At 51.7% G+C, this 23390-nt stretch overlaps 2 protein-coding genes across 14 annotated transcripts in view; one reads left to right on the top strand and one right to left on the bottom strand.

The window, feature by feature from the left end:
- The first annotated feature begins 1609 nt into the window (after positions 1 to 1609).
- Katnb1 (katanin regulatory subunit B1) lies at positions 1610 to 21360 on the top strand. 4 transcript variants are annotated; one of them, XM_051201885.1, is made up of 20 exons: positions 1610 to 1738; positions 3015 to 3310; positions 7775 to 7905; positions 10732 to 10849; positions 15694 to 15794; positions 16076 to 16117; positions 16654 to 16737; positions 16915 to 17030; positions 17389 to 17460; positions 17617 to 17767; positions 17872 to 18062; positions 18159 to 18289; positions 18538 to 18588; positions 19405 to 19472; positions 19585 to 19704; positions 19802 to 19951; positions 20167 to 20243; positions 20318 to 20392; positions 20552 to 20668; positions 20944 to 21360. In XM_051201885.1, exons 2-20 carry the CDS (start codon positions 3271 to 3273, stop codon positions 21074 to 21076), a joined length of 1968 nt encoding a protein of 655 aa, XP_051057842.1. In that variant the 5' UTR covers positions 1610 to 1738; positions 3015 to 3270; the 3' UTR covers positions 21077 to 21360. The 4 variants fall into 4 exon arrangements, with proteins under 4 accessions (XP_051057842.1, XP_051057841.1, XP_051057845.1 ...); XM_051201884.1 differs by lacking the exon at positions 1610 to 1738 and adding an exon at positions 1750 to 1883; XM_051201888.1 differs by lacking the exon at positions 1610 to 1738 and adding an exon at positions 2007 to 2027.
- Positions 21361 to 22267: 907 nt separating this feature from the next.
- Positions 22268 to 23390, bottom strand: part of Kifc3 (kinesin family member C3) — an 87564-nt gene continuing 86441 nt past the window's right edge. For 9 of the 10 annotated variants that reach the window (XM_051201935.1, XM_051201936.1, XM_051201940.1 and 6 more), the window contains one exon: positions 22268 to 22887. In XM_051201935.1, coding sequence (XP_051057892.1) covers positions 22862 to 22887 — 26 coding nt within the window. In that variant the 3' untranslated portion in view covers positions 22268 to 22861. Of the gene's footprint in view, positions 22888 to 23084; positions 23112 to 23390 lie in introns of all 10 variants that reach the window. The other variant, XM_051201937.1, reaches the window with a different exon arrangement.

Raw genomic sequence — 23390 nt, 5'->3', positions numbered from 1 at the left:
CCAAGTATGTCAAATCTTGTCTGGTTCTTAGTTAAGATACACCCTCCACACCCATCTGTGTGTATGAGTGTGTGTGTACTAAAGTTTTACACTATCATTATGCATTCTGCTATGTCACTCTTTGCCTTACTCCTTTGAGTCAGGGTCTGTCACTGAACCTGTAGTTAGGATGACAATCAGCAACGTTGGGGTTACACATGCAGCCATGCCCAGATTTTTACATGTGGGCTGGGGATTTGAATTTAGGTCCTCATTCTTGGCACTGCAGTGGCTCCTAAGTCTGAGACATTTCTCTTGCTTCTAATTTTTATTTTCAGTGCTTTGGATTGAACCTAGTGCCTCCTACATACTAGTCAAAGCTCTCTACCACTGAGGCTCATTCTCAGTCTTGTTTCTACTTAGAAGTTAGATGACTAAGGTAATTTTAACAGTCTGCATGTTAGAGGATTAAATTATTTTATGGGTGGTGTGGCATTGGTCATGTGACTAAGGACCCTTAAAGAACTTCATGCTGAGTGTTGTCATGATTGAAATGTCTTGGGATAGGTATTGGTCAAATATTTGTACACAAACAAAGCAGATAAGGGAATTTGTGTCATAATCAAGAATTTGCCTCTTTTTTTTTTTTTTAATAATAAATAAGCTGAGAAGAACAGCAAGCTACAAAGTTTTGATTGAATGTTATTCTACGAATCCAGGTCTCTTTGAAATCCCCAAATTCTACTCAGGGACGACTTCCCAAAGTACAGAAGGCTGTTGGATGTTTTTTGTCCCCGCAGAGGATTTACATTTAGTAGGGACTTCTCATGCCTTGACTTTAAAGGTTCAAATCCCGAGGCCATTCTTCCAGTTTTTTTTTTTTTTTTACCGCAGCGTCGGTTTCCTCATCTACAAATGGGGAATTCTACCGCTTATGGCTGTATGGCCCCGATGAAAGGAGAGTGACTGGAGGACGGACCAGGGTTGGAGGCTCTTTCTGCAATGGGCTGGGGCCGAGTTTCTCCTCAGTGAGGGGGGCCCGGGTCATGGTGTGTTATACATCCTTTCCCCACTCCCGATCTCCACATGCTTGACGCATCATCCGCCCTCCTCCGGTTCCCTCATTTTGTGGTTTCCGCCTGCGAGCAGCCACAAGCTTCCTCATCCATTCCCCACTGTGACTCTAGGGACACACTTCCTGGGTTCGACACCGACTCCACCTGTAGTCAGGGTCTGTTTCTCTCGAGACCTCCACCATGGAACTCAAGGCTGTATGTGGATCCAGGCAGAACCCTAATAAGACCGCGCTGGCAACACGCACAGGCTGGGGGCGGAGTCCGGAAGACCCTGTTCCAATATGGAAGACCTGCTACTTCACGCTACTCCAGGAGTTCCCTTCCCATTGGCTGTCTTGGAATTGGTTCTTCAATAATACTGACGTCGATTGGTCGAGCTAGGGATGTTCCTGAAGTGATTGGTGCAGCCGCCATTGCGCGCGGCTCGCGGAGTTTTCAAACATAACCGGGTTCCAGGAACTGGAGGAAGAGGGCGGAAAAAGCTAGCCCAAGTAGGGGCGGGACTAAGGACACAGAAGCCCGCATTGGCTCTTTCAAGACTTAAGGGCGGTCTGTAAATGCTTCTTTCTTGTGATTAGTCCCAGTCTGGAAAAGGAGGCAGGTAGCTACGCAAATCGGCAGAAGCGCTTGCTTCTATTGGTCAAACTCAGAGGAAGGCGGAGCATCTGTGGCGACTGATTGGTGTAAGAAGTGAAGTGGGTGGGACTCTAGACCGGAGGTTTTGTTGTGAGGGTCGGTTGTCAAGCAGCGACCAATCAGGGCAGAGGATGGAGGCAAGTGGGGGTCGCGCCTGGAGGGAAACCTTGGCCTCCAGAGCTACAGCTGCAGGTAGAGTGGCCCTGGGGGTCTTGGAGGCAAGGGGAAGATGGCTCTGGTCTTTGCCGAGCCTGGAGGGGACGGTCGCGTCGCCGGCAGAGGGCTCTGGGCCAGGGAAAGCTGGAGCCAGTGCTCTTCAACACAGAGGGACGGAGGGTCAGGCGAGGCTGAGAGACCAGTAGCAGATTTTGGATGAGCGAGTGGGACGAGTGTGGAGGCCAGAGAGGGGAAGCTGGTGGGCCGGAAGCGGAGCTGAGGGTGTGCGGAGGACCGTATTGAGTTGGGGTTCCAGAAACAGGGGAGCGAATGAATGGGGGGACTCCGATAGCATCAGGGAAAGGGAGTGAAGAGGGTCTGGCGAAGATGGCCAACTTCGGGAGCTCAAGGTGTGCGGGAACACAGGTGGCAGGAGAGAGAGAGAGTAGTGAGAGTTTGAAGAGCCGTGGCTGTGGAAAGCTGCATCCATGCCATGGCCTTTTAGAATTGAGGAGTCATTCCAACTCACGCCTGGACTGGAGACCCAATTCCCAGCTATGTCCTTGAGAATAGCAAGAGGTGGGCGTGGTTCCCTTACCTGGAGCTGAGGAAGGAGGGAGCTAGAGGATTGGACCCTCAGAATCCTCCCAAAATTACTCTTTCCCGGAAGGCCTTCACTGTCAGTGTCTTCAGTCTCCCAGTTTCACACTCACATTCTCACACTCTCCCTGTGTGTGTGTGTGTGTGCGCGCGCGCGTGCGCGCGCCTCAGACTCCACTGCCCCATCCAATACAAGTACAAACCTGTGTGAACTGCAGATATGGGACCTCTCTGCCCCACTGCAGTTGCTGACACTTAAGACAGCATCCTGGAGCACTGCTTTTGGACTTTTTGAACTGACAAAGATCCACCTGCCTCTGCCTTTGCTCCTGAGTGCTGGGGGTTAAACACTAGCACCACCAGTCCCAGCTACTTAGAGAAGGTCTGTTATCTTTGGGCTCTTAGGTCACAGAGGTGCTCCTAGTAAGGTTTGCAAACCCAGTGTGCACAATAGCTCCAGGCCCTGGGGCCTTTGGTGGGTTTGTATCAAGTGACCTTGGTGACCCAGAGAGCTGCAATGCATCTCAAGTACTTGCTAACACACCATCACCTTTGCTTGTATTCTAGCCCAGTGTTGAGCTGAGATGGCCCAAGCCTGACATCCTATGATCTGGGATCCTGACCTATGTGTGCAGGCTGCTGCTTGGTATCGGATGATCTAAACCACCAGGCACTCCTGGGCCAGGAGAGGAGGACTCTCTGCCTGGATGTGTGGGAACTCCCTGCCAACTTGATTGTCGGATCTGGGGGGGATCCACCCCCACCCCACAGGGAAAGCACAATCCATTTTGTGGGTGGGGTCTCAGGTGCCACGCCCTGAAGTATGGCCACCCCTGTGGTCACCAAGACTGCCTGGAAGTTGCGTAAGTACTTTTCATGGTTTTTCATCACACTGCTGCTTTGTGAGCTGCTCTTGTTTTGCTGGCTAGTCCCAAAAGTTTTGTCTCCTGTCCTTGGCACAGATCTTGTTTTAAGGTAGACAGAGATGTAAATCACATCGGGCAGGTGGCTTAATTCTCCCATGGCTGAGTTGCCTTATCTGTACAGTAAAATAGTTGCACTATGCTCTGCAGTTACACTGAGATTCAAGTGAGATCTTGAACTTGGTTAAAGCACTTCGTAAAGAATTTCCAGTCAGGCTGATGGGCAGCTGGAAGGTGTTCTAGGATTTTCAGAAGTGTTCCAAGTCAGTTTTGCTCCATCAGATGAAAGTCTAGGGCTGGGGGCAGAAGGAGGGTGTACAGAGACACTGCTGGGGCTCTGAGTGTAATTGAGCAAAAATAGTTCTGAGTTCTTTGGTCGCTTATATTATTCTTTTCCTTTTTTCAGATAGGGTGGCCCTATAGCTTTGGCTGGTCTGAGACATGGTTCTCTGTTTCCTTCATGCTCAGAATAAAGACCTGCCCTAGTACACCAGGCTCTTTTCACATTTCTGAAAATTATTGAGGACCCTAAAGGGCTCTTGTTTATGACAGTTATACTTATCCATATGTACTATATTAGAAAACAGTTCTGAGTCATATGTATGTGCATACACACACACACACACACACACACACATATATTCAAACCTGACAGTAGTGATGATGTCATCACATGCTATATGTCTTCTTGAAGCCTTCTCTGGGGCAAATGAGAGTACCAAAGCCCGATACCATCCTAGTATTTAAGATAATGGTTTTGTTCTTTTAGACCTTCCGAAAGGCTCTCGAGTATCCCTAGGTTGTGTTTAGAGGACCTGCATCTCACCTCTTTGGGTTTGTCCTCAGCTGCAGCTGGCTGTCACACGTTTGATATGCTGTCCCTGATCCCACTCTGCCTCTAACTGCCCCTGGGCTGTTTTCAGGAGTGGAAAAGGAGACTTTGGGCAGAGAGCTATTTTATGGGTCTCAGTTTCCTCATTTGTAAAGTGAGAGATTGGGACCATTTCAGTTTTTCTCCAAAGCTCTAGGATTCTAGGAGAACCTTCTTAATGGCACTCAAAAAAGGTATGCCTTGAGAAGAGTGGCTTTGTATTTACTGGTATTATGTATCCAGTTCTTTAATAGCTTAACCCTATCTGAAGGTAGAACTAGATGCTAGGGAGCAAATGAGAGCCAAGATATCCAAGGAGCTCAGGCTTGGGAGAGCAATAGGCAGTAACCAGAATTACATCCACCCGTTTCCAATCCTGCTCTGATTCAGCTGGTTCATGCTTCAGTTAACTAACTGATAGGGGTAGAGGGTTTGTGAGCAGCCAGTGCAAAGGCCCCAAGACAGGAAGCTTTGTGTATTGGAAAGACTTATAGGAGATTATGGGGCTGTTGTACATCAACAAGAACAACGTGATGGCAGGTAAACCTATTGAGTTCTATAGGGCACATGTCCACAAGACCCTTGTTGTCAAAGTCTGCAAGCATCAAAGTATTTAAGCATCAGGCAGTAATATGATCGGGTGTGTGGAGGAGCTGGCAGTTTTCTTGTGCAAAGAGGTTTATGTGTATATAGCCTGAGGCCATACAGGCTGGGGCCTCTTGGGGCTCTAGTGTGTGGTGAGGATCAGAAGGTTCTGCCAGTGTGGGGTTGCTGAACCCCTGTCCTTTGCATCTTCCTCCTAGGATATAAGCCCTTAGCACCTCTGGGCAGACTAAGAGTGATCCCCAGCTTTGGATGAGATGTGCCAGGCTATGCTGCTGGCGCTTGGGGAGGTCCTGATGGCTTATGCTCCAGGGAGAGCAGCAGTGTCACCTGACCTGCCAGGAAGTACTGAAGAGTCTGATGTTTGTGTGGAAATCCAGTACCTATGTGTGGGCCATTGATGCTTGGTGCTCTCCTGGCCAAGCTAGAGAGGGAGCCTGCTCTGAGGACTAGGCATCCTTTTTGCTGGTGTTTGTGCTGCTTCCTGTCTGCACAGGTTCCCATCAGCCCCTGCTTAAAGGGGAGTCATCATACCTCCACCCCCTGCCTGTGACCCTTACAGTTCCAAGCCCTGCCCAGGATCCATCTGATCCCCCTGGAGCCTAAAGGCAGGAAGTTACCCTTTCACAGCCTCCCAGTGCCAGACAAAGCCCATCTGGGACACACCCTCAGAAGAATTCAAGTTCTGCCTAGACAGCTGTTCCTAGATCTCAGTTCAGAATTCTAAATCAGGTGCTGATCGCTCTGCCAGCTGTGTGGCCTTGGACAAGTCACTCTTGCTCTGAGAGGTACTTGTTTAGAGAACAGGATAACCCCAGGGCCAGCCCATTGGGGATGGGCTGAGAGGCAGACTGAAGACTAGCAACCAGGACAAAGTGGTCACCAGGGTCCCAGGTAGGCGGGAACAGATGACTGGACATCCTTCTGTTACACATTCATGACGTTCTCTGGAGGTGATCCTAAGGCTTGCTGAGGTGTAACTCAGCCAGACCTTTCTCGCTTTTCCTTGGAGAGTGAGAACCAAGACAGATGACTAGGGGGTCTCTGAAGAATTCAGGGTGTGGCTTCAGAGACAGAGCTTGAGCCTCCAGAACATAGTGCTCAGGAACAGCTGCACTGCCCTCCTGCTGGTTAGACAGATATATAAAGGCTCATGGCTCAGGCTTGCAGGCAGCTGTCCCAAATTGTGCTGAGGATGGGACTGTGGTTGAGATGACGACGACGACAAGACCCGGCTCTCTTGGGTCCAGATGGCAGGTCTCCAGTACCTAGATGGGAAGTGTCTGCTTACATGGACTTTCACCCTGGTCAGCCCCTGCTTGTACCAGCTGTGCCCTGCTAGGCCCTGAAGAGGGCATCATTTCAGAAGTTGCCCAAACTGTCTGGGCTTTCCTGGGCCTGTTTTCCAGTCTCCTTATGGTCTACAGCTCACACAAGAACTATCCAGGCTGGGTAGAGTAGGACCTCGGATAGGGGTCCTTTACTAACAGCCATGACATCTTTCTCCACCATCCAAGCCAGTCTCCAGCTGCTTTAGACATCTGCATATTGGGGTTTCCCTTGCCTGTGTGAGAGACCTGCCCTCTTCTTTGTCCTTGATCCCAGAGGAAGTTGGGGACCAAGGACCGGCTTGTAAGCCTAGTCTGCCTCTTGATTCTCTGCTGAGTTTGTTCTTTTGGAGCACTGATAAGGCCCACTGTTCCCGCCTGTGTTCCCAGCTTTAGCCCTCCCACCATGGTCCAGGCCAGAGTCTCCAGTGGACTGTCTATAGGTCTCATCTCCCACTCTCAGGGTCAGCTTTTCCCCACCCAGCTCCTGCTATATCTGCTGCCTCTTGCCATTATCCTTATAGAACCCACTCCCCGCCTACCTGGGACCCTGGTGACCACTTTGTCCTGGTTGCTAGTCTTCAGTCTGCCTCTCAGCCCATCCCCAATGGGCTGGCCCTGGGGTTATCCTGTTCTCTAAACAAGTACCTCTCAGAGCAAGAGTGACTTGTCCAAGGCCACACAGCTGGCAGAGCGATCAGCACCTGATTTAGAATTCTGAACTGAGATCTAGGAACAGCTGTCTAGGCAGAACTTGAATTCTTCTGAGGGTGTGTCCCAGATGGGCTTTGTCTGTGGGTGGTACCTGAGCAGTTGAAAGGCACTTAGGTGATGCATGGGTCCATTTAAAACAAATAAAACAGGGTTTTTGTTGTTGTTTATCATAGAAAAAGTATTATCTATGGATAGTAGTGCTTAAGATGAAGTAGATAAAAATAGGAAGCCAGTTTTTAAAAGTAAACTTAGTATTCCTGTGGTATCTGTGGTGATTGGTTCCAGGAACCCTCCACACAGACAGCCTTATCCCCATATACTCAGCCCTTTGTATAGTGATGAGGTGTTTGTGAAAAACCTGCATTTCCTGTGGGTACCTTGACTCATCTCTGTTACTTGTGATACTCAGGACTGGGTAATGCTGTTTAAATGTTTCTTGCATTATATTGTTTATGGACTAGCAACTCATACTGATAAGTACAAGTGCTTGTTTTGTTTTGTGACAGGGTCTGGTGTATAGCCCAAGCTGTCCTGGAACTCACAATCCTCTGGCCTCAGCTTCTCAGGTGCTGAGTTTTCAAGTGTGCACCATGTACATAGCATTCCAGATGTATCTATTCCAATTATCCCCCTCAGTTAGTAGAGTGTGTATGGGGGGCGAACAGTCTGTTACTAGCTGACATGAAGGAAAAGGAACTCAGAAAGGCGGCCTGAGGCAGGGCAGGGAGCTGAGGAAGAGACAGTGATGTCAGCCTCTGCCTCACACTTTGCCCTGAAGCTGGTGGGGGTTAGCTGTATGTCATGTTCTGAGTTGGTGGTGAAGGAAGGCCACCTCCTCCATATGGTCAAAGTCCTCTGACCACTTTCTTCCCCTCCTTTCCTATGTAGAAGAGATCGTCGCCCATGCCAGCAATGTGTCCTCGTTGGTGCTGGGCAAGGCATCAGGGCGGCTGTTGGCCACTGGTGGGGATGACTGCCGAGTCAACCTGTGGTCCATCAACAAGCCTAACTGCATCATGGTGAGTGATGAACTGTGGCCCCTGGTGGGGGCTCCCTTTGCAGGCACTGGTGATCCTGGGTCACCAGAGTGGCCCAGAACACCATTAGCGCTACTCCAGTTATCTGCTCAGTAAGGCCCAGGATAGCCCAGAACAGCTGGGTTGGTGGCTAGCCCTCAGAAGGCAGGGATCACACAGATGTGGGACAGAGCTCCAGAGTATTCATGGAAAGGCTTAAATAAGCCCCAGTCTCCTCCTGCCAGCTGTGTAGGGGTGTATATCTTCACTAAGGAAAGGATCAGAGGGGGCTCAGTGGGAGGCCAATCACACATCAAACAAGACTATGGGCTGTTTTCTAAGGCAGAACAGCACAAATAGGAGGGGAAAAGAGTCATTTCAGGCAGATCTGTTGGCCAAAGATGACCAGGTGCCTTAAGTGCCTTAAGTCTGTGCCTTTCTAGATAGGGGAGTAGAAGCGCATACAATCATGCAAGCGAATGAGTGCTCGCAGACACGGGCACACACACACACACACACACACACACACCTACCTTCACTCTTGAGTGACCTGGTTCTTTAGAATGACAGTGTCATGAGGATTTTCCTATGTCAACAAATACTTTTTTACAGCATGCTTTTAAATGGCTTCTTGGTATCCATCACGGGGATGAGCTGTAATTAGTGTAGCCATACCCTGTCATCAGCAGGTCTGCTGGCTCCAGCTTTTAGGATCTGCTAAACCAGACTATGTCAAACATTCTCATTTGATCAAACTTTTGAGTAGATCCGTGGTCACTGTGTCTAGGCCCAGGGTATGCAGTTCTGAGAAGTTGTCACATGGGCTCCAGAAGCCACTTTCCATTCTCACCCACAGCATGAGACTGTGGCTGTACCCTGCATCCTTGCCACCCTAGGCAACTGTCATTCTTTTGACTTTTGACCAAGTAAACAAAAGATGGGGAAAGTTGTTAACTGTTAGTGAAAACTTGGTTATCTCAGTGATTTCGTGAGATTGTGCCAAACTGAGACCCACTCAGATCAGTCAGTACATCAGAGTTCAGTAAGATAATTGCTTTTTTTCCTTAAGATGTATTTATCTTTATTTTATTTTTGTGTGGGGGTGTTTTGCATGCATATATACCTATGCACTATGTGCATGCAGTGTCTGTAGAAGCTAGAAGGTGGCACTGGATATCCTGGAAATGGAATTACAGATGATTGGTAGCTGCCATGTTTGTGCTGGGCATTGACTCCAGGTCCTCTGGTTGAGCAGCCATTGTTCTTAACCCCAGCCTGTTTTGTTTTGTTTACTTGTAAGACTCAAATGTTTTCATTCCCCATAAAATGTCTAAGTAATATCCCAAAGTTGAAAAATAATCAGCATAGGCTAGAGCTCACTGGTAGAGTGCTTGCCTATATATTAAAAAAATAAAATAAAAATTCATCCAAAAGATGAATGCTGAATTATTTCTCTCTGCAGTGACTTGTGTGTCCTCCCTGGAGATGACCAGGCCTCCAAATTCCTTCTGTGTCCTAGAATTATTCAGTCCGCGGACAAACAAAATACATGTTTCCCTCTGGTGGTCTCATTCTGTGTACACACCCTAACCACATGGAACTCTGTCTTCCTCATGTTTGAAAGGTTACTGTCATGGAATTTACATGGCCTCTGGTCTCTTGCCATGAATAACCTTGGTTTGTGCTTGCAGAGAATAAGTTCCCTGAAGAATTGTGGTGCTATTGTTTTTCTGAGACAGGGTCTTTCTGTGTAGCCCAGGCTGGCCTTGAGCTTGGAGATTCTCCTGCCTCACAGACAGATGATCCTTACTGCTGAGATTGCAGGTGTGCGTCACCACACCTACCCTTGGATTGTGGGTTTGAAGAGAACGTGTGTTCTTATGGGTTGGTTTTGCCCACTTGTGATCCTGGAAGCCTGGGCCATTTAGACCCCCTAGCATTGTCCGGCAGGTGTCAGACACTGGTGCTGAGGAATGCCCTGTTTCCCACTTGTCCCCATCAGGAATGCTGCCTTAGTAAATACTGGTGAAATGGTTACTGTGCTTTGAGGGGCCAGCACTGAGCAGAGTGACAGACACCATGGACTTGGGTTAGGGCCTTCCCTCCTAAAAGTGAAGATGATAACACCTTACTTGATACAGCTGTCCTTGCTCTGGGTGCTCTGGATGTGCAAGACCCTACCTGCTCTCCAGCAGACCTTCTCAGGCTCCTCCCCAGAGGCATGGAGTAGACAGTCAGGCACTCAGGGGCAGGCAGTAGACATGTGTTCCTAGCTTGCTATGGACTCTGTGATTAGACAGAGTAGGTAGAGATGTGGGTGTCCTAGATATGATCATTCAGACTTGGGATAAAGTTTCAACATCTCCTTATCTTGATCCCCTGTATCTTTCCAGTGGCCCAGAGCCATTTCTATAGGCAGTGCCCATGCCAGGAGTCAGGAGCACTATAGAAGGAAGAGAGATAAGGTTGAAGGATGCCTGGGGTTTTTTTTTTTTTTTTTTTTTTTTTTTTTTTTCCCTGTCAGGGACTCTGTATGTAATCAAGGCTGGCTGGGAACTCACTGTGTAGTTCAGACTGGACTGGAACTCACCATCCTCCTGCCTCTGCCCCCAAAATGCTAGGGTCACAGGTGTTTGAGGGGCTGCTTTATACATTGTGCTGATGAGTGTGCCAACTCATGCTCAGCTGAGTTGGCATACAGGTTGGGCCCCCGAGAAGAATTCGCCACATACTACTTCTTACTGAGGTCATTCTCAGAGACCCTGAATTTGGGACAGTAACTGGGGGGTTACCACTACAGTTGATTGGAGCTGCCACCTCTCTCTGCAGAGCCTGACAGGTCACACGTCCCCTGTGGAGAGTGTCCGCCTCAACACCCCCGAGGAGCTCATCGTAGCTGGTTCCCAGTCGGGCTCCATCCGAGTCTGGGACCTGGAAGCTGCCAAAAGTAAGGCTCTTTGCTTACTGTTCTTTCGTGAGTATGTGGGAGATGGGGGTGGCATTGGACTGCTGCCTCCAGGAGGTCTGGGTGCTTTGTTCCCCAAACACTGACCAGAGTGGGTGGCATGTCATCCATTCCACTCCATCAATCCAGCAACAATGGGTACTGCCATCCCCCAAGTGCTAACATGAGGAGGTGTCCAAGTAATGGGCAGTAAGGTGTGTGTGTACACGTACATATATGTATTTGGCACCTGGAAGGACATCAAATACGAAGGGATATCCTGCAGGCATGTGAATAAGTAATGGCCATTAAGATGCTGTGGAGCATCCCACCTCAGGGTGTGCGATAGGTGGCTGGATCTTCTGTTCACCTCCCTCCCTTCTGTCTTCATTTAATTTTCACTTTGACAAGAATAACTCATGCTTTGAAAAGTTCATCTCAGCAAGGAAGTCTTTGCCCCAACCTCCCCCTGTTCTAAGGGCCTCTGTTCTTCCTTCCCCCTGGGTTTTTTGGGTGTTTTATGTTTTTGGTTTTGGTTTTTTTGGTTTGGTTTGGTTTGGTTTTTTGTTGTTGTTGTTGTTTTGTTTTTGTTTTTTTGTTTTGTTTTGTTTTGGTGTTTTGTTGGTGGTGGTTTTTGGAGACAGGATTTCTCTGTAGCTTTGGAGCCTGTTCTGGAACTCACTCTGTAGATCAGACTGTCCTTGAACTCACAGAGATCCTACTGCCTCTGCCTCCAGTGCTGGTATTAAAGGTGTGCGTCACCACTGCCCAGCTTCCCTTTCCCACTATTGTGCCACCACCGCCATCACCTCTTTCCTAAACCTATGGCATTGCACTTTCTTTTCTCTTTTAGACAGCAAAACAAGAACGGGTTGGTCCCTCACAGTGGTCCCTGCCTAAAATCCCAGCATTCAGGAAGTTGAGGCAAGGAAATTGCTGTGAAATTGAAGGCCAGCCTAGTCTATGGTGTTTTAACCCGATTCAAACAAACAAGCAAATCAAAAAAGGTATCCCCTGCAGTGAGAGGCAGGACTTGGCTCTCAGCTGCTGCCTCAGCCCATTGCCCCCCACTTCTCTTCCTGTTTTTGTGTGTCACCATTTACATGGTCAGTGTTTGTGCTGAAGGACCCTATGTGTTTCTTTTTGCCACTTGGTTTCCCTGGAGTGAATAATTGGTCCTTTTTCCACGTGCAGGTACAAAACCCTGTCAAAATCATCATTGATCATCGTTAACCATTGTCACTAGTGTACTGCTAGAGGAGTCCTCTCCTGTAATCCAGTTCTCTCTTCCTCAGGCCCAGTGCCTGGGAGCCCTGGCGTTGCAGGCTAGCCATCACTCCTGGCTTCCTCATCCCTGTCTTTGTTGTCCTGAGAGCTACAACAGTGTCCTCTTCCTCTCCAGATGGAGTACTTTCTTCTATATCAACTATGAGAGGGTGAAAGGAGCTGGCTGAGCTCTCAGGATGCAGAGGCAGGAAGATGGAATGTTAAGCCCATCCTGTGTCAAATTGCTGGGCCAAGGGACATAGCTCAGTGGTAGAGCCTTTGCTTGGTATGTGTGAGGCCCTGGTTTGATCCCTGGCACTAAGGATAAATGGCAGGGACCCTATATGGCTGAAAACTACTTTATTCTATCTCTATTCTTTAGAGTCTGAGTGTAGAATTCCATTGAAAATGGTCTACTAAGAGGATTTTGAAGGTGTCACTCCTTTTAGGTTTCAGAGTTGCTGGCGGAATCTGGTGCTGTTTTTCTGCTTCCTTTACATGGGATCTGCTTCTTTGTTCCTCTTCCTCCCTCAGTTTGTAGGATGCATCCTGGCCTCATGGTCACAAGCCCTTCTGTGGGTGTGCTCTCACATCAGAGCTTAGGCCTCACAGGTTCCTTTTGGTCTAGAAACTCTGGGGTGTGGCCACATAGAGTCCCACTTTTTCTTTAGATGCCAACAGCATGGTAGCCCCATAGATTGTGCAAAGAATCTGGGATTTGATATGGAATACGCCCTCCCCACTCTGCTAACTCAGCATGTTTTATTATCCATGTCTAGGCCAACCTCAGCAGATCTGAGTAGAGTTGGCTTGCCTGTCTCTGGGGCCACCTGCTGCAGCTCAGAGGCTCCAGCCTTCCCTGTCCAGGGAGAGCTCCCTGAGCTTGGCTGAGCCTAAAAGGCCCTTCTGGAATAGGCTGTGCTGCAGAACACAAGCCATTATTGGTCTGTGTGCCTGGCAGTGAGCTTAACTTTGGTCAGAAACCCTGGTTGTTGTTTTTTGTTTGTTTTGTGTGTGTGTGTTGTGGCCCTCAGGAAAGATGGCGTCCCTTAGTTCTCAGGAGTGACTATACATGTTGATGGTGTTGAACAAAGAGCCCCAGGATGCCTTTATGACAAACAGAGCTGTGTACTGCATCTTAGCAGAGGCTCTTTGGCCAGGCCACATCAGGCCTTAGAACATGCTATGCACATCACTGGATGTGAGAGGCAGGGAGGACCATGCCAGGGTGTGATTCTGTGACAAAGAAGGCAGTCAGTCTCCAGGAAACCTGTCTCAAACTGAACCCCAGCGAAGATTGCCACTCTTCATGATTCACCGAAGAGCCAAGGGTCAAAGGGAAAAGCTACAAAGACACAGCCTGCCCCAGACTTCCATAGCCACAGTGCTTGACCTGGAAGATGAGAGTGATCCCTCCTCAAATGGATGATAAAGCCTGGTTGGCAGGGCCCCCTATTTTGACAGATGGAGCAGACAGACCATCAGAGGCACAGGACTTAGTGAAAACCCTGAGGCTGTGGGTAGTAGAACCTGTATCTTGAATCCTGGTGTCAGGACCCTGCCCCAGTGATCTCTGCTGTCCATCTACTGCCTCTAGTTGGTGATTCTCAAGCTTGCCCTCGGGAGAGGGAGCTAAGGTCTCAGGGCCATTGCTACCCAAGTGGGCATCAGGGCTGAGAACCCAGAGAAACTTCAGGGACACAGGGGCTTCAGAGAGAGCCACAGTTAACACTGGAGGATTTGGGCAGAGGCTGAACAACCACTCCACTGGGGGACCTTGGAGGTCCCCACATGTGTAGGCAGGTCCTAGAGCTTGTGACCAAGGGTAGATATACCCTGGGAGAGACAAGTAAGGGCAGAAGTCATGGCAGAAGAATGTGGTCCTGCCAGCTTTCCACAGTGCAGCTGGCAGCTAAGGGCGCAGGCCTGGTGGATCCCACAGGAAGGCAACCACACCTCAAGAAACTAGCCTGTGTTGGGCAGACCCCACCACAGCCTCTTGTGTCTGAGTTTCCCTTGCTGTGGCAACAAGGCAAAAGGTGGCCAGGGCAGCATATTACCTTGGCTTCCGGAGTGATACAAGACAGCTAAGGAGCAGGGAAAGGCAAGGGCTCAGTGTAGGTGTAGTGGAGTTAGACATCTACACTAAGGATGAGTCAGGGGCCTTGGGAAAGTTCTCAGGCATGGGAAGGAGGCGGCATCCCAGCTGTCGTGCCCATCAGAAACTAAGCACAGAGTGAGATGGACAGTGGGCCTGGGCCTCATGGTGGGTATTGGCTAGGGCAGCTGCTCGCTTTGTGCTGTTCCTGCCTGGGCAGCTCTGGCTCCAGTTTACTCCTGAGGCCCAGGTGGTGCATTACCTGATCTAACTGTGGTCCAGCTGCTGCAGTTCAGCCTCCGGCAGGATGCCTCACCATCCACCCTCCTCCTGGCATTGACAGAGGGACTCTGAGCTAATGTTCAGCTCACTGGACACCAGAAATGCTCAGCTGATGGGCAGCGACGGGAGGCACCTAGCTAGCCATAGCTCGGAGTAGTGCATCTTCGCTGAGACCACAGGAGGGAGGAGACACATGCTGCGAGGTGTGAGGAGGAAGAGTGAAGGTCCAGAGGACAGACTGGAGGAAGTGAAAGCAGGCCTCCTGGAGGAAACTAAAACGGGACCATTGAAACCTGTACAGTCCCACTCTTAAGTGCTTGGTGTTTATTATCTTAGTTCTCATTGTAAACCAACCTGAAGGCCAGAGAGGATGAGGGATGGCCTAGAGCCACACAGCAGTTAAGAAGCAGAGCCAGGACTGATCCTAGTTTCGTCAGGCTACCAAGCACATGGCCTAGTATGGGTGGCAGATTCTACAGTAGTTACTCAGTTCATCTGTGCTTGAACCTTTACATATGTGTCCGTAACATGAGAACTCAGTACAGCATAAAGATAGCTGGACTCTATACTCTGTGGCCACCACTCATGGGCTGGTAAGCTTTATTTAGGCAGTGGAAATATCAATCTTCCAAAAAGCTGCCTATAATACTCTGAGACACACATTTGCCACCTGGCCTACCAGGCCTTGATGGATGAGATGTATCACCAGGCCAGCAATAGATAATGACTCTGCCTTTGGCTGCATCTCCCCTCCATCCTCCATTTGTACTTGCTGTAGGGTCATCCTCAACGTCTCTTGTGTAGGTGCCATGCCACTGGAAGATGGCTGCTATCCACTTGATGATGTCCCTTGTCTTTTGAATTCATTAGCCACTCTTCTCAGTCCTTGGTACTGTCCTGGGGGTTATTTGTCCTGTATAATAGCCCTGTGGTCACATAGCCTGGACCAAGCACTGTTGTGACTGCTGCTTCCCAGGGACCTTGGCGCACACAAGCTATAGATAATGCCATGCATTTTCCAGGGACTTAAGTAGTAACAGAAATGGCTGCAGAACCACTAGGGTGGCAGGGCACTGGTTGATCTTTATTTTCATATTGGCCTCCCAGCTTCTGTGCCAAAGGGTACACACAGATAGGCTTGGCAGGATGCTGCTGGCCAGCTAACATTTACATGCACCTCTGCTTTCTTTTGCTTCATTAGTTCTCCGCACACTCATGGGGCATAAAGCCAACATCTGCAGCCTGGATTTCCACCCCTATGGTGAATTTGTGGCCTCAGGTTCCCAGGACACAAATATCAAGGTAAGGTACTACTCTGTCTATGTCAAGTGTAAGGGAATCCTAACTCCAGAGCAGCATCCTTGGGACAGAGGACCCATGGATCTGGGCAGACAGATGCTTCAACTTGGGATGCCCAGCTTGGGCAAACCTTCCAGCCTTTGTCTTTGGAGCTGTCGTGACCTAGATGTATCGAGTCCTCTCTGCTCAGAACTGCAGTGTACCCTTTATCTTAGCCTCCAGGGCCATCACAACCTCTTGTGATCCATCCTCCCTACCCATGCCCCTGCTTCTCTCCCCTACAGCTCTGGGACATCAGACGGAAAGGCTGTGTCTTCCGATATAGGGTAAGCATGTCCTGTGTCTATTACCTATGACCTTATGTGACGTCAATCACAGCATGAGTCCACACCACAGTGGGGCTGGGGGGCTGCAGTCCATTGAAGGTTAAACCTCAAAACAGACCTGGAGTAGGAGTGTAGTGCCTTGGGTGTCTGTCTGGACACCCAGCTTTTTGCCAATCCCCAGAGCCACATCTATTAAACTATTCCATGCTTTGCTTTTGCAGTCAGGTAGCTGGTGTCTCTGGGTGCAGGGCCTCCTGTTCATAGGTATGTGCCAGTACTGTGACTAACAGAATCCTTCTCAAGGGCTTTTGGAAGAAGCCTTAAAACATGTCACAGACTGCACAGTTGTGATTTCTTGGAGGCCTGGGAGTCTGGCCACTTAAATGTATCCCTCATGTCTCCCAATAGTGACCCTCCATCCTTTCTGTGGCTGGTCCTTAGGAAGGACCTACGTTTCAGGGTAGGCATTGGAGGATGGGGAGGTTCTGTGGGACCCAGGTCTCTCCAAAAAGCTTGTTTCTTTTCATCTTCCTCAGGGACACAGCCAGGCTGTGCGGTGTCTTCGGTTTAGCCCTGATGGGAAGTGGCTGGCATCAGCAGCAGATGACCACACAGTGAAGGTAACTCCTGACCTGGGTGGCAGGCTGGGCCGAGAGTCATGTTGATCATGCCCAGACTGTGTCCTTGCCTCCCTGCTAACTGGGCATATGGGCCCCCAAACTTGTTGAGAGTAGATGGAGTGCAGGCATGCAGCCAAGGGCCCAGCCTGGCCCTTACCTCTTCCCATCCTGCTCCAGCTCTGGGATCTGACAGCTGGCAAGATGATGTCTGAGTTCCCTGGTCACACTGGGCCTGTCAATGTGGTAGAGTTTCACCCCAATGAGTATCTCCTAGCTTCTGGCAGCTCTGACAGGTGAGGAGGAATAAGGCACATTGCCTGATGGTTGTCCCCACCTTCTATTACCCCGTCATATGCCTGAAAGCCTGTGTAGGCTAAATTTAAGCCAGAACTGGGTCCTGGTCCCATTCCTCCCCAGCCAGTGTCCTGGCCTGTTAGGACCCACACCTCCCCTTCTGGAGCACAGTGCAGGGCCCTGGAAGGTGGGGTTAGCTCTGGGGCAGGGCTGTCAGGAACAGCCTAGGTCATCTTCATCCTCTGCATGCACAGGGCCTTCCCTGCCCCAGACATCACTCCTAGTGCCCCTGAAGGGAGGGGCCTGGAGAGGCCCTGGACAGCATGAGGGACTGGCTTCCTATGGCCATCTTTGCAGGACAATCCGCTTCTGGGACCTGGAGAAGTTCCAGGTAGTGAGCTGCATTGAAGGGGAACCAGGGCCTGTCAGGTACATGAGCCCTCTGCCCCTCACCCAAGTAGTGGGATGTTGGTAAGGGTGATCTTCCCACCTCTGCTTCTCCTCTGTCCTGGGCTCGCCAGCTTTCCTGCTATCAGGTGCCAGCTGGGTGCCCTAGGACTGACAGCCAACTCTCACCTGGCCTAGGAGTGTCCTCTTCAACCCCGATGGCTGCTGTTTGTACAGCGGCTGCCAGGACTCACTGCGTGTCTATGGTTGGGAGCCTGAACGCTGCTTTGATGTGGTCCTTGTCAACTGGGGCAAGGTGGCTGACCTGGCCATCTGCAATGATCAGCTGGTGAGGGTCAAGTCACCCACTCCCCACCCTCCCCGTCATGTTCCCACCCACTGGGCCTCCTGGGGTCTGGTCCCGCTCCACACCAGCTTTGCCATGTCCTGCAGATAGGTGTGGCCTTCTCCCAGAGTAATGTCTCCTCTTACGTGGTGGACCTGACAAGAGTCACCAGGACAGGCACTGTGACCCAGGACCCTGTTCAGGCCAGCCAGCCTCTGACACAGCAGACCTCCAACCCTGCTGTCTCCCTCCGCCGCATCTATGAGCGGCCAAGCACAACCTGCAGCAAGCCGCAGAGGTGGGTGCTCACGCCCTGGCAGGGTGTGCGTCCCAAGAAGTCTCCTGGGCCTCACTGAGGATCCTGGCCTCCTCTGCTTGACTCTGCACACGCTAGGGTAAAGCACAACTCAGAGAGTGAGCGGCGCAGCCCCAGCAGCGAAGATGACAAGGACGAGCGTGAGTCCCGGGCCGAGATCCAGAATGCTGAGGACTACAATGAGATCTTCCAGCCCAAGAACAGCATCAGTGAGGCCACCCTCTCTCCTACCTCACAGCCCAGCACCCTGCTGTGTCCCCTAAACCTTACCCAGTCTCCACATTTTTGTATTGGGCTGCTTTTTAAAAGTGGGAACCCTTGCTCTAAGCATAGAGGACCTATATATAGGTACACATGGGTTCATGGGGCCAGGACACCTTCCAGCTATGTGTGTCTCTTCATTAAGACCTTGGCCATACACAGGCCTTTTTCCAGAGAGCCCCCTTTGCCTTGGCAGGTCGGACACCGCCCCGGCGAAGTGAGCCCTTCCCAGCACCCCCAGAGGATGGTGAGTTGGGCAGAGCTGACCTGAGGATCAGGCCTTGCCTCTCTTGGCACAGCCCCTAGCCTACCCAATTAGATCTTGTCCCTGTGCCTACCTAAAAGTGCCTGCCCTGTTCCTCACCCCAGGGAAGGCCCTGGAGACAGTGTAAACAAGGCGGGCAGTGCCTCCTTCAAGCCCATGTCTGGCTGCTTGAAGAGAAACAAAAACACATGTGGGTCTGCACTTGGGGTGGGGTCTGCTACTGAGGACTGGGTCTACTTCAGATACAGGGGAAGCAAGGCTCTGAGAGGTCAAGGGCTGGTGAGCAGAGGGCAGGAAGGGCTGGGGTGGGTGGTGGGGGAGCAGAGGATGGTCAGGATCCAGACCTGGAACAGGAGCCAGAGAGCCAAGTTGGAGACAAGACCCATGGAGCCCTGGCCAGGAGTTTGGGGACTGAAGAAAGGGACCATTCAGTCAGCTTTGGGATGGCAAAGGGTCCGTCCATAGCATCTATGTCCTCCTGGATCCCCTGGGGGTCCGGTGCTGTTGCTTTATCTCAGTGAGACTTTTCTGAGAGCCTGGCCTTGTTTCCTGCTCCCCCCACCTGACTCCTCTGTTGTGTCTTCACATACTCCACTCCTAAGGGCAGCCCTGCCTCAGCTCACAGGACCCCCGCCTGCTCATGGTCTCCCTGAACCCAGCACCCTGGTTCCCTCTGTCCATCTGCTGGCACCCACTCCTTCCCAGCTGCAGATGTGTCATGGAGTCCCAGCCTGACCTCTGACCTCTTCCTACCAAGTCCTTCTAGTCTGACAGTAAGCTTTTTCTTTCCACTCCTAGACACAGCCACAGCAAAGGAGGCCTCAAAACCCAGCCCAGCCGTGGATGTGCAGTTGCCGGTGCCAAATGTATGTCTGAGCAGAGAGGGCATTCTATGGGCCTGAGCCAGGGCTGGGACCTTCCTGTCGGGAGCTGAGGGAGGACTCGGGCTGGTGCTAGCCAAGCCTCTGCTCCCTGCAGGTCGAGGTCCCGGCCCGGCCTCCAGTCTTGACTGCCACTCCTGCACCCAAGGGCGAGCCTGCCATCATCCCTGCCACACGGAATGAGCCCATTGGCCTAAAGGCCTCTGACTTCCTGCCTGTGAGTGGGACCTGCCCAAGAGGTAGGGTTGAGGGCTGAAAGGAGAATGAAGTGTGCTATCTGCTCTCGTGCCAGCATCTGGGTACCATCCTCATAGGCCGTGAAGGTCCCCCAGCAGGCAGAGCTGGTGGATGAGGATGCCATGTCACAGATTCGCAAAGGCCACGACACCATGTGTGTGGTGCTCACCAGCCGCCACAAGAACCTGGACACTGTACGGGCTGTGTGGACCACAGGTGATATCAAGGTAAGGGTGGCCTCTTACCACCTGAACAAAGAGGCCACACCGTGGGGCCCTGGGGTACGGCAGCCTGGTGGTATTACCGTAGCCAGCTTCCACCAATCGAGTACTGATGCCAGGCTGCGCCCCACCCTCCCTGTCGGTGCAGTCTGTTAACATGCCTCCAACCCTGTCCACTCCCATCCTGTGCTGCCTACCCTCTTAATGGAGCTTGTCTGCAGACATCAGTGGACTCTGCAGTGGCTATCAATGACCTCTCTGTGGTGGTGGACCTCCTGAACATCGTCAACCAGAAAGCGTAAGTGGCCTCAAAGAGAGAAGATTGGGGTGGTCAGGGCTGGCTGATGGCATCACACCCGGATCTCTCTCCAGCTCCCTGTGGAAGCTGGACCTGTGCACCACAGTGCTGCCACAGATTGAGAAACTTCTGCAAAGCAAGTATGAGAGGTAGGAAGCCCCTCCATACCCTGGAGCCACCAGAGTGGAAGCAGGGATGTGTGTGCGTACGCCCCATCTGTGGGGGATACATCTCTCTCTCCCTCTGGCTCTGGGCCCATCTATGCATGACTCCATCTATGTATGACCCCTTCTACCTTGCTCCTGAAGCTATGTGCAGACCGGGTGCACCTCCCTGAAGCTGATCCTGCAGCGGTTCCTGCCCCTCATCACTGACATTTTGGCAGCCCCACCTTCTGTGGGTGTGGACATCAGCCGAGAGGAGAGGTAAGGGGCGTGTGGTGCATGCTGCCCCTCAGCCTTGTCTGTGCCCACAGCTCATGGAGAGCACTGTCTGGGAAGTGGCTCAGGATGTGTGGGCATGGCCAAAGCATGGGTTCCTCCATGGTCTTGCTTGTCCATACACACTGGCATGGCTTGGGGGACTTTTTGTGCTCTTAGCAGGGCCTGGAGTGGTTTGGGGAGCACAAGCCCCAGGCCTGGCAGGCATCCTGGCCAGGTGGGGTGGCCTCCATCCTCAGGTGCTGCCTTTTGGCCTACAGGCTGCACAAGTGCCGACTGTGCTTCAAACAACTCAAGAGCATCAGTGGCCTCGTCAAGAGCAAGTCAGGTCTGAGTGGCCGCCATGGCAGTGCCTTCCGTGAGCTGCACCTACTCATGGCCAGTTTGGACTGAGGAGCTTGTGGGTGGGAGCACCAGCAGCCCTCACGGGCTTGGCCTCACACTCTAGTTCGCTGTACGCCCGCCCATGGCCCATGCGCCTCAGCTTGGCCTCCACGCTTGCCCTGATGGCCAATCTGGAGGCAGCGTCGCCAGCACACTGACCACCTTCACAGTTGTGGACTTACAACTTCCTCTCCGGCAGCAGCTGCGCACTCTTGCTTCTCAGGGCAACTCCAGCCTCAGAGCTGCTGCTGTAACTTATCAGGCAGATTTATTAAATGTATAACTGTTCCTGACTTCCTTATAAGAGATCCTCTGGAGGCTGGGGCCATCCTCCTCCAAGCCCCAGGGCAACTTCCAGATGTGGCCAGCAGGGGACAGCAGAGTGCCAGGCACACAGCAAAGAGCAACCTGGTCAGCTTTGCTCTGGAGAAGGGGAAGAGGAGCAGGTGAAGCCATAGGTATCTTAGCCACACTCCCAATTGTACTTGGGTTCCTTTGAGGGCAGTGGATACCCAGACCAGTGACTACATAGCCAGGTGGCAGGACCCCAGCCTCATTCATGGCTAGCTACCACGAGGTTGGCTAGGAGCCATCATCCCTCCCTCTGACCTCTGGATGCTCTGAGGGACTACCAGACAAGAATGGTGGATGACCTTGGAAGACTAGAGTGGCTTTCATGGCCCACAGGAATGTCTGTGCTTCCTGGCTGGATGAGAGCCAGCCTGTGCCCTCGTGACATCCCTGAGAGTTTGCCCTCCAGGACAGCTGTTGATGTAGCCAGCAAGAGGGGAGGATCCCTTGCAGGCCCTGTTCCCCAGGCTGGGGCCAGGTACAAATGTGTAGGCAGGGAGTGGGGGCTACTAGTGGCCACAGTTCTAAAGACTGGGAGGAAAGGCCAGCACAGGATGAGCAGTGGGATGGCAAAGCCTGCCAGCTCCCTGAAGCCTTAGTTTTCCATCTGTAACATGGAAACACCACTACTACGGGATGAGACAATGGTTACAGGCACACAGTGGGGTCTTCATAGTTGAGATCATTACCAAAATGATAGAGACGGCTCCCAAGGGGGGAACACATGGTCGTCAGCAGTAGATTTTAGAGTCTGCATGTCAGCCAGCAGTGAGGAGCAACGGGGCATACAATGTCCATTCTCCATGATACATACACAGGGTGTCCCAGTACCAATGACTCAGACTATGCTTGTGTAAAAAGACATTCATTTTAATAAGTAAAAATGGCTAAGCTTCCAAAAGTTCTTAAATAGGATTGGGTGGGGAGGAACATGTTGAGAATCAGTGGGCAGAGAGAGTGCCTGGTGTCAGGCAGATGAGCAGGACCCAGCCCTGTCCACTGGCCTCTGCCAGCCATAAATACAGCCCAGACCCCTGACAGGGTTGAGGGCTCCTATATACACCTTGAAACATTATATACACACTCCAGTAAGGGACCCCCTCCTCAGGAGGGTAAACAGATGCTCTTGTTCCCCCAACCCCCAGCTGGTTCCTCAGCCTTCCCCAGTAGTAGGGACGACCCTCCCTGCAAGGGCTGAACTTCCATGGCCTCGTGGCCTCAGCCTACCAGGCAGAGGGCCATCCCCGCCCTTCCAGAAGCCCATGCTTGAGTGTCTAGAGCCACACAGACACTGGCTTCCTTCTGAACATGTTTCTCATCTCTGAGGAGAGGCAGAGCAGGAGAGCCTCCACGTGGGCCTCCATCTCCTGCATTCATGGTGGTTGTTACAGCAGGTAGCCAGACCACAGGGCCCAGCTCCAGGCCTGGCAGCGTGGCACATCCTCACACAGGCACTGGCCTCAATTTCCCTGAAAAAGAAGGGAGCTCTCAGCATCCTGCCTCAGCAGATGTGCCCACAGCAGATGCAGAGCAAGAGGCCAGCAGAAGCACAGGGGCAGCAGGCAGCAGAGGACAGGCCCAGCTCTGTACAGCTGAACCCTGGCAGAGCCCTGCAACCGACAGCAGACAGCAGGCAGGCAGCCCCAGGCCGCGGGCCCACACTCACCTGGAGACTGCAGCCCCAGCCGTCAGGCTGAAATCAAAGTGACAGAGATCTCACATGTGGGGTTTTGGCCCAGCTGCTACCACCCCTTTTGAACCCAGTGAGGGGCCTAGCCTCCAAAATGAGGAGGCAGGAATCCCAGGTCACAGCCCTGGTGAGTGAGGTGTCTTTCCCACTGGGGATGGTGGGACAGCTTTGTGGAAGGTTGGGGGTAGAGGCAGGCAGTAGAGGGGACCTGCCAGGGTGAGGGCTCCTATATACACAGCAAGGGCCTTGAGTTGGTAGCATGGAGCTTCTAGGCCCAGACGC

Source organism: Phodopus roborovskii, unplaced genomic scaffold, assembly GCF_943737965.1.
Source record: "Phodopus roborovskii unplaced genomic scaffold, PHOROB, whole genome shotgun sequence".
Classification (NCBI taxonomy): domain Eukaryota; kingdom Metazoa; phylum Chordata; class Mammalia; order Rodentia; family Cricetidae; genus Phodopus; species Phodopus roborovskii.
The sequence above is the reverse complement of the archived record's forward strand: the minus strand, read 5'-3'. Positions and strand labels throughout refer to the sequence as shown.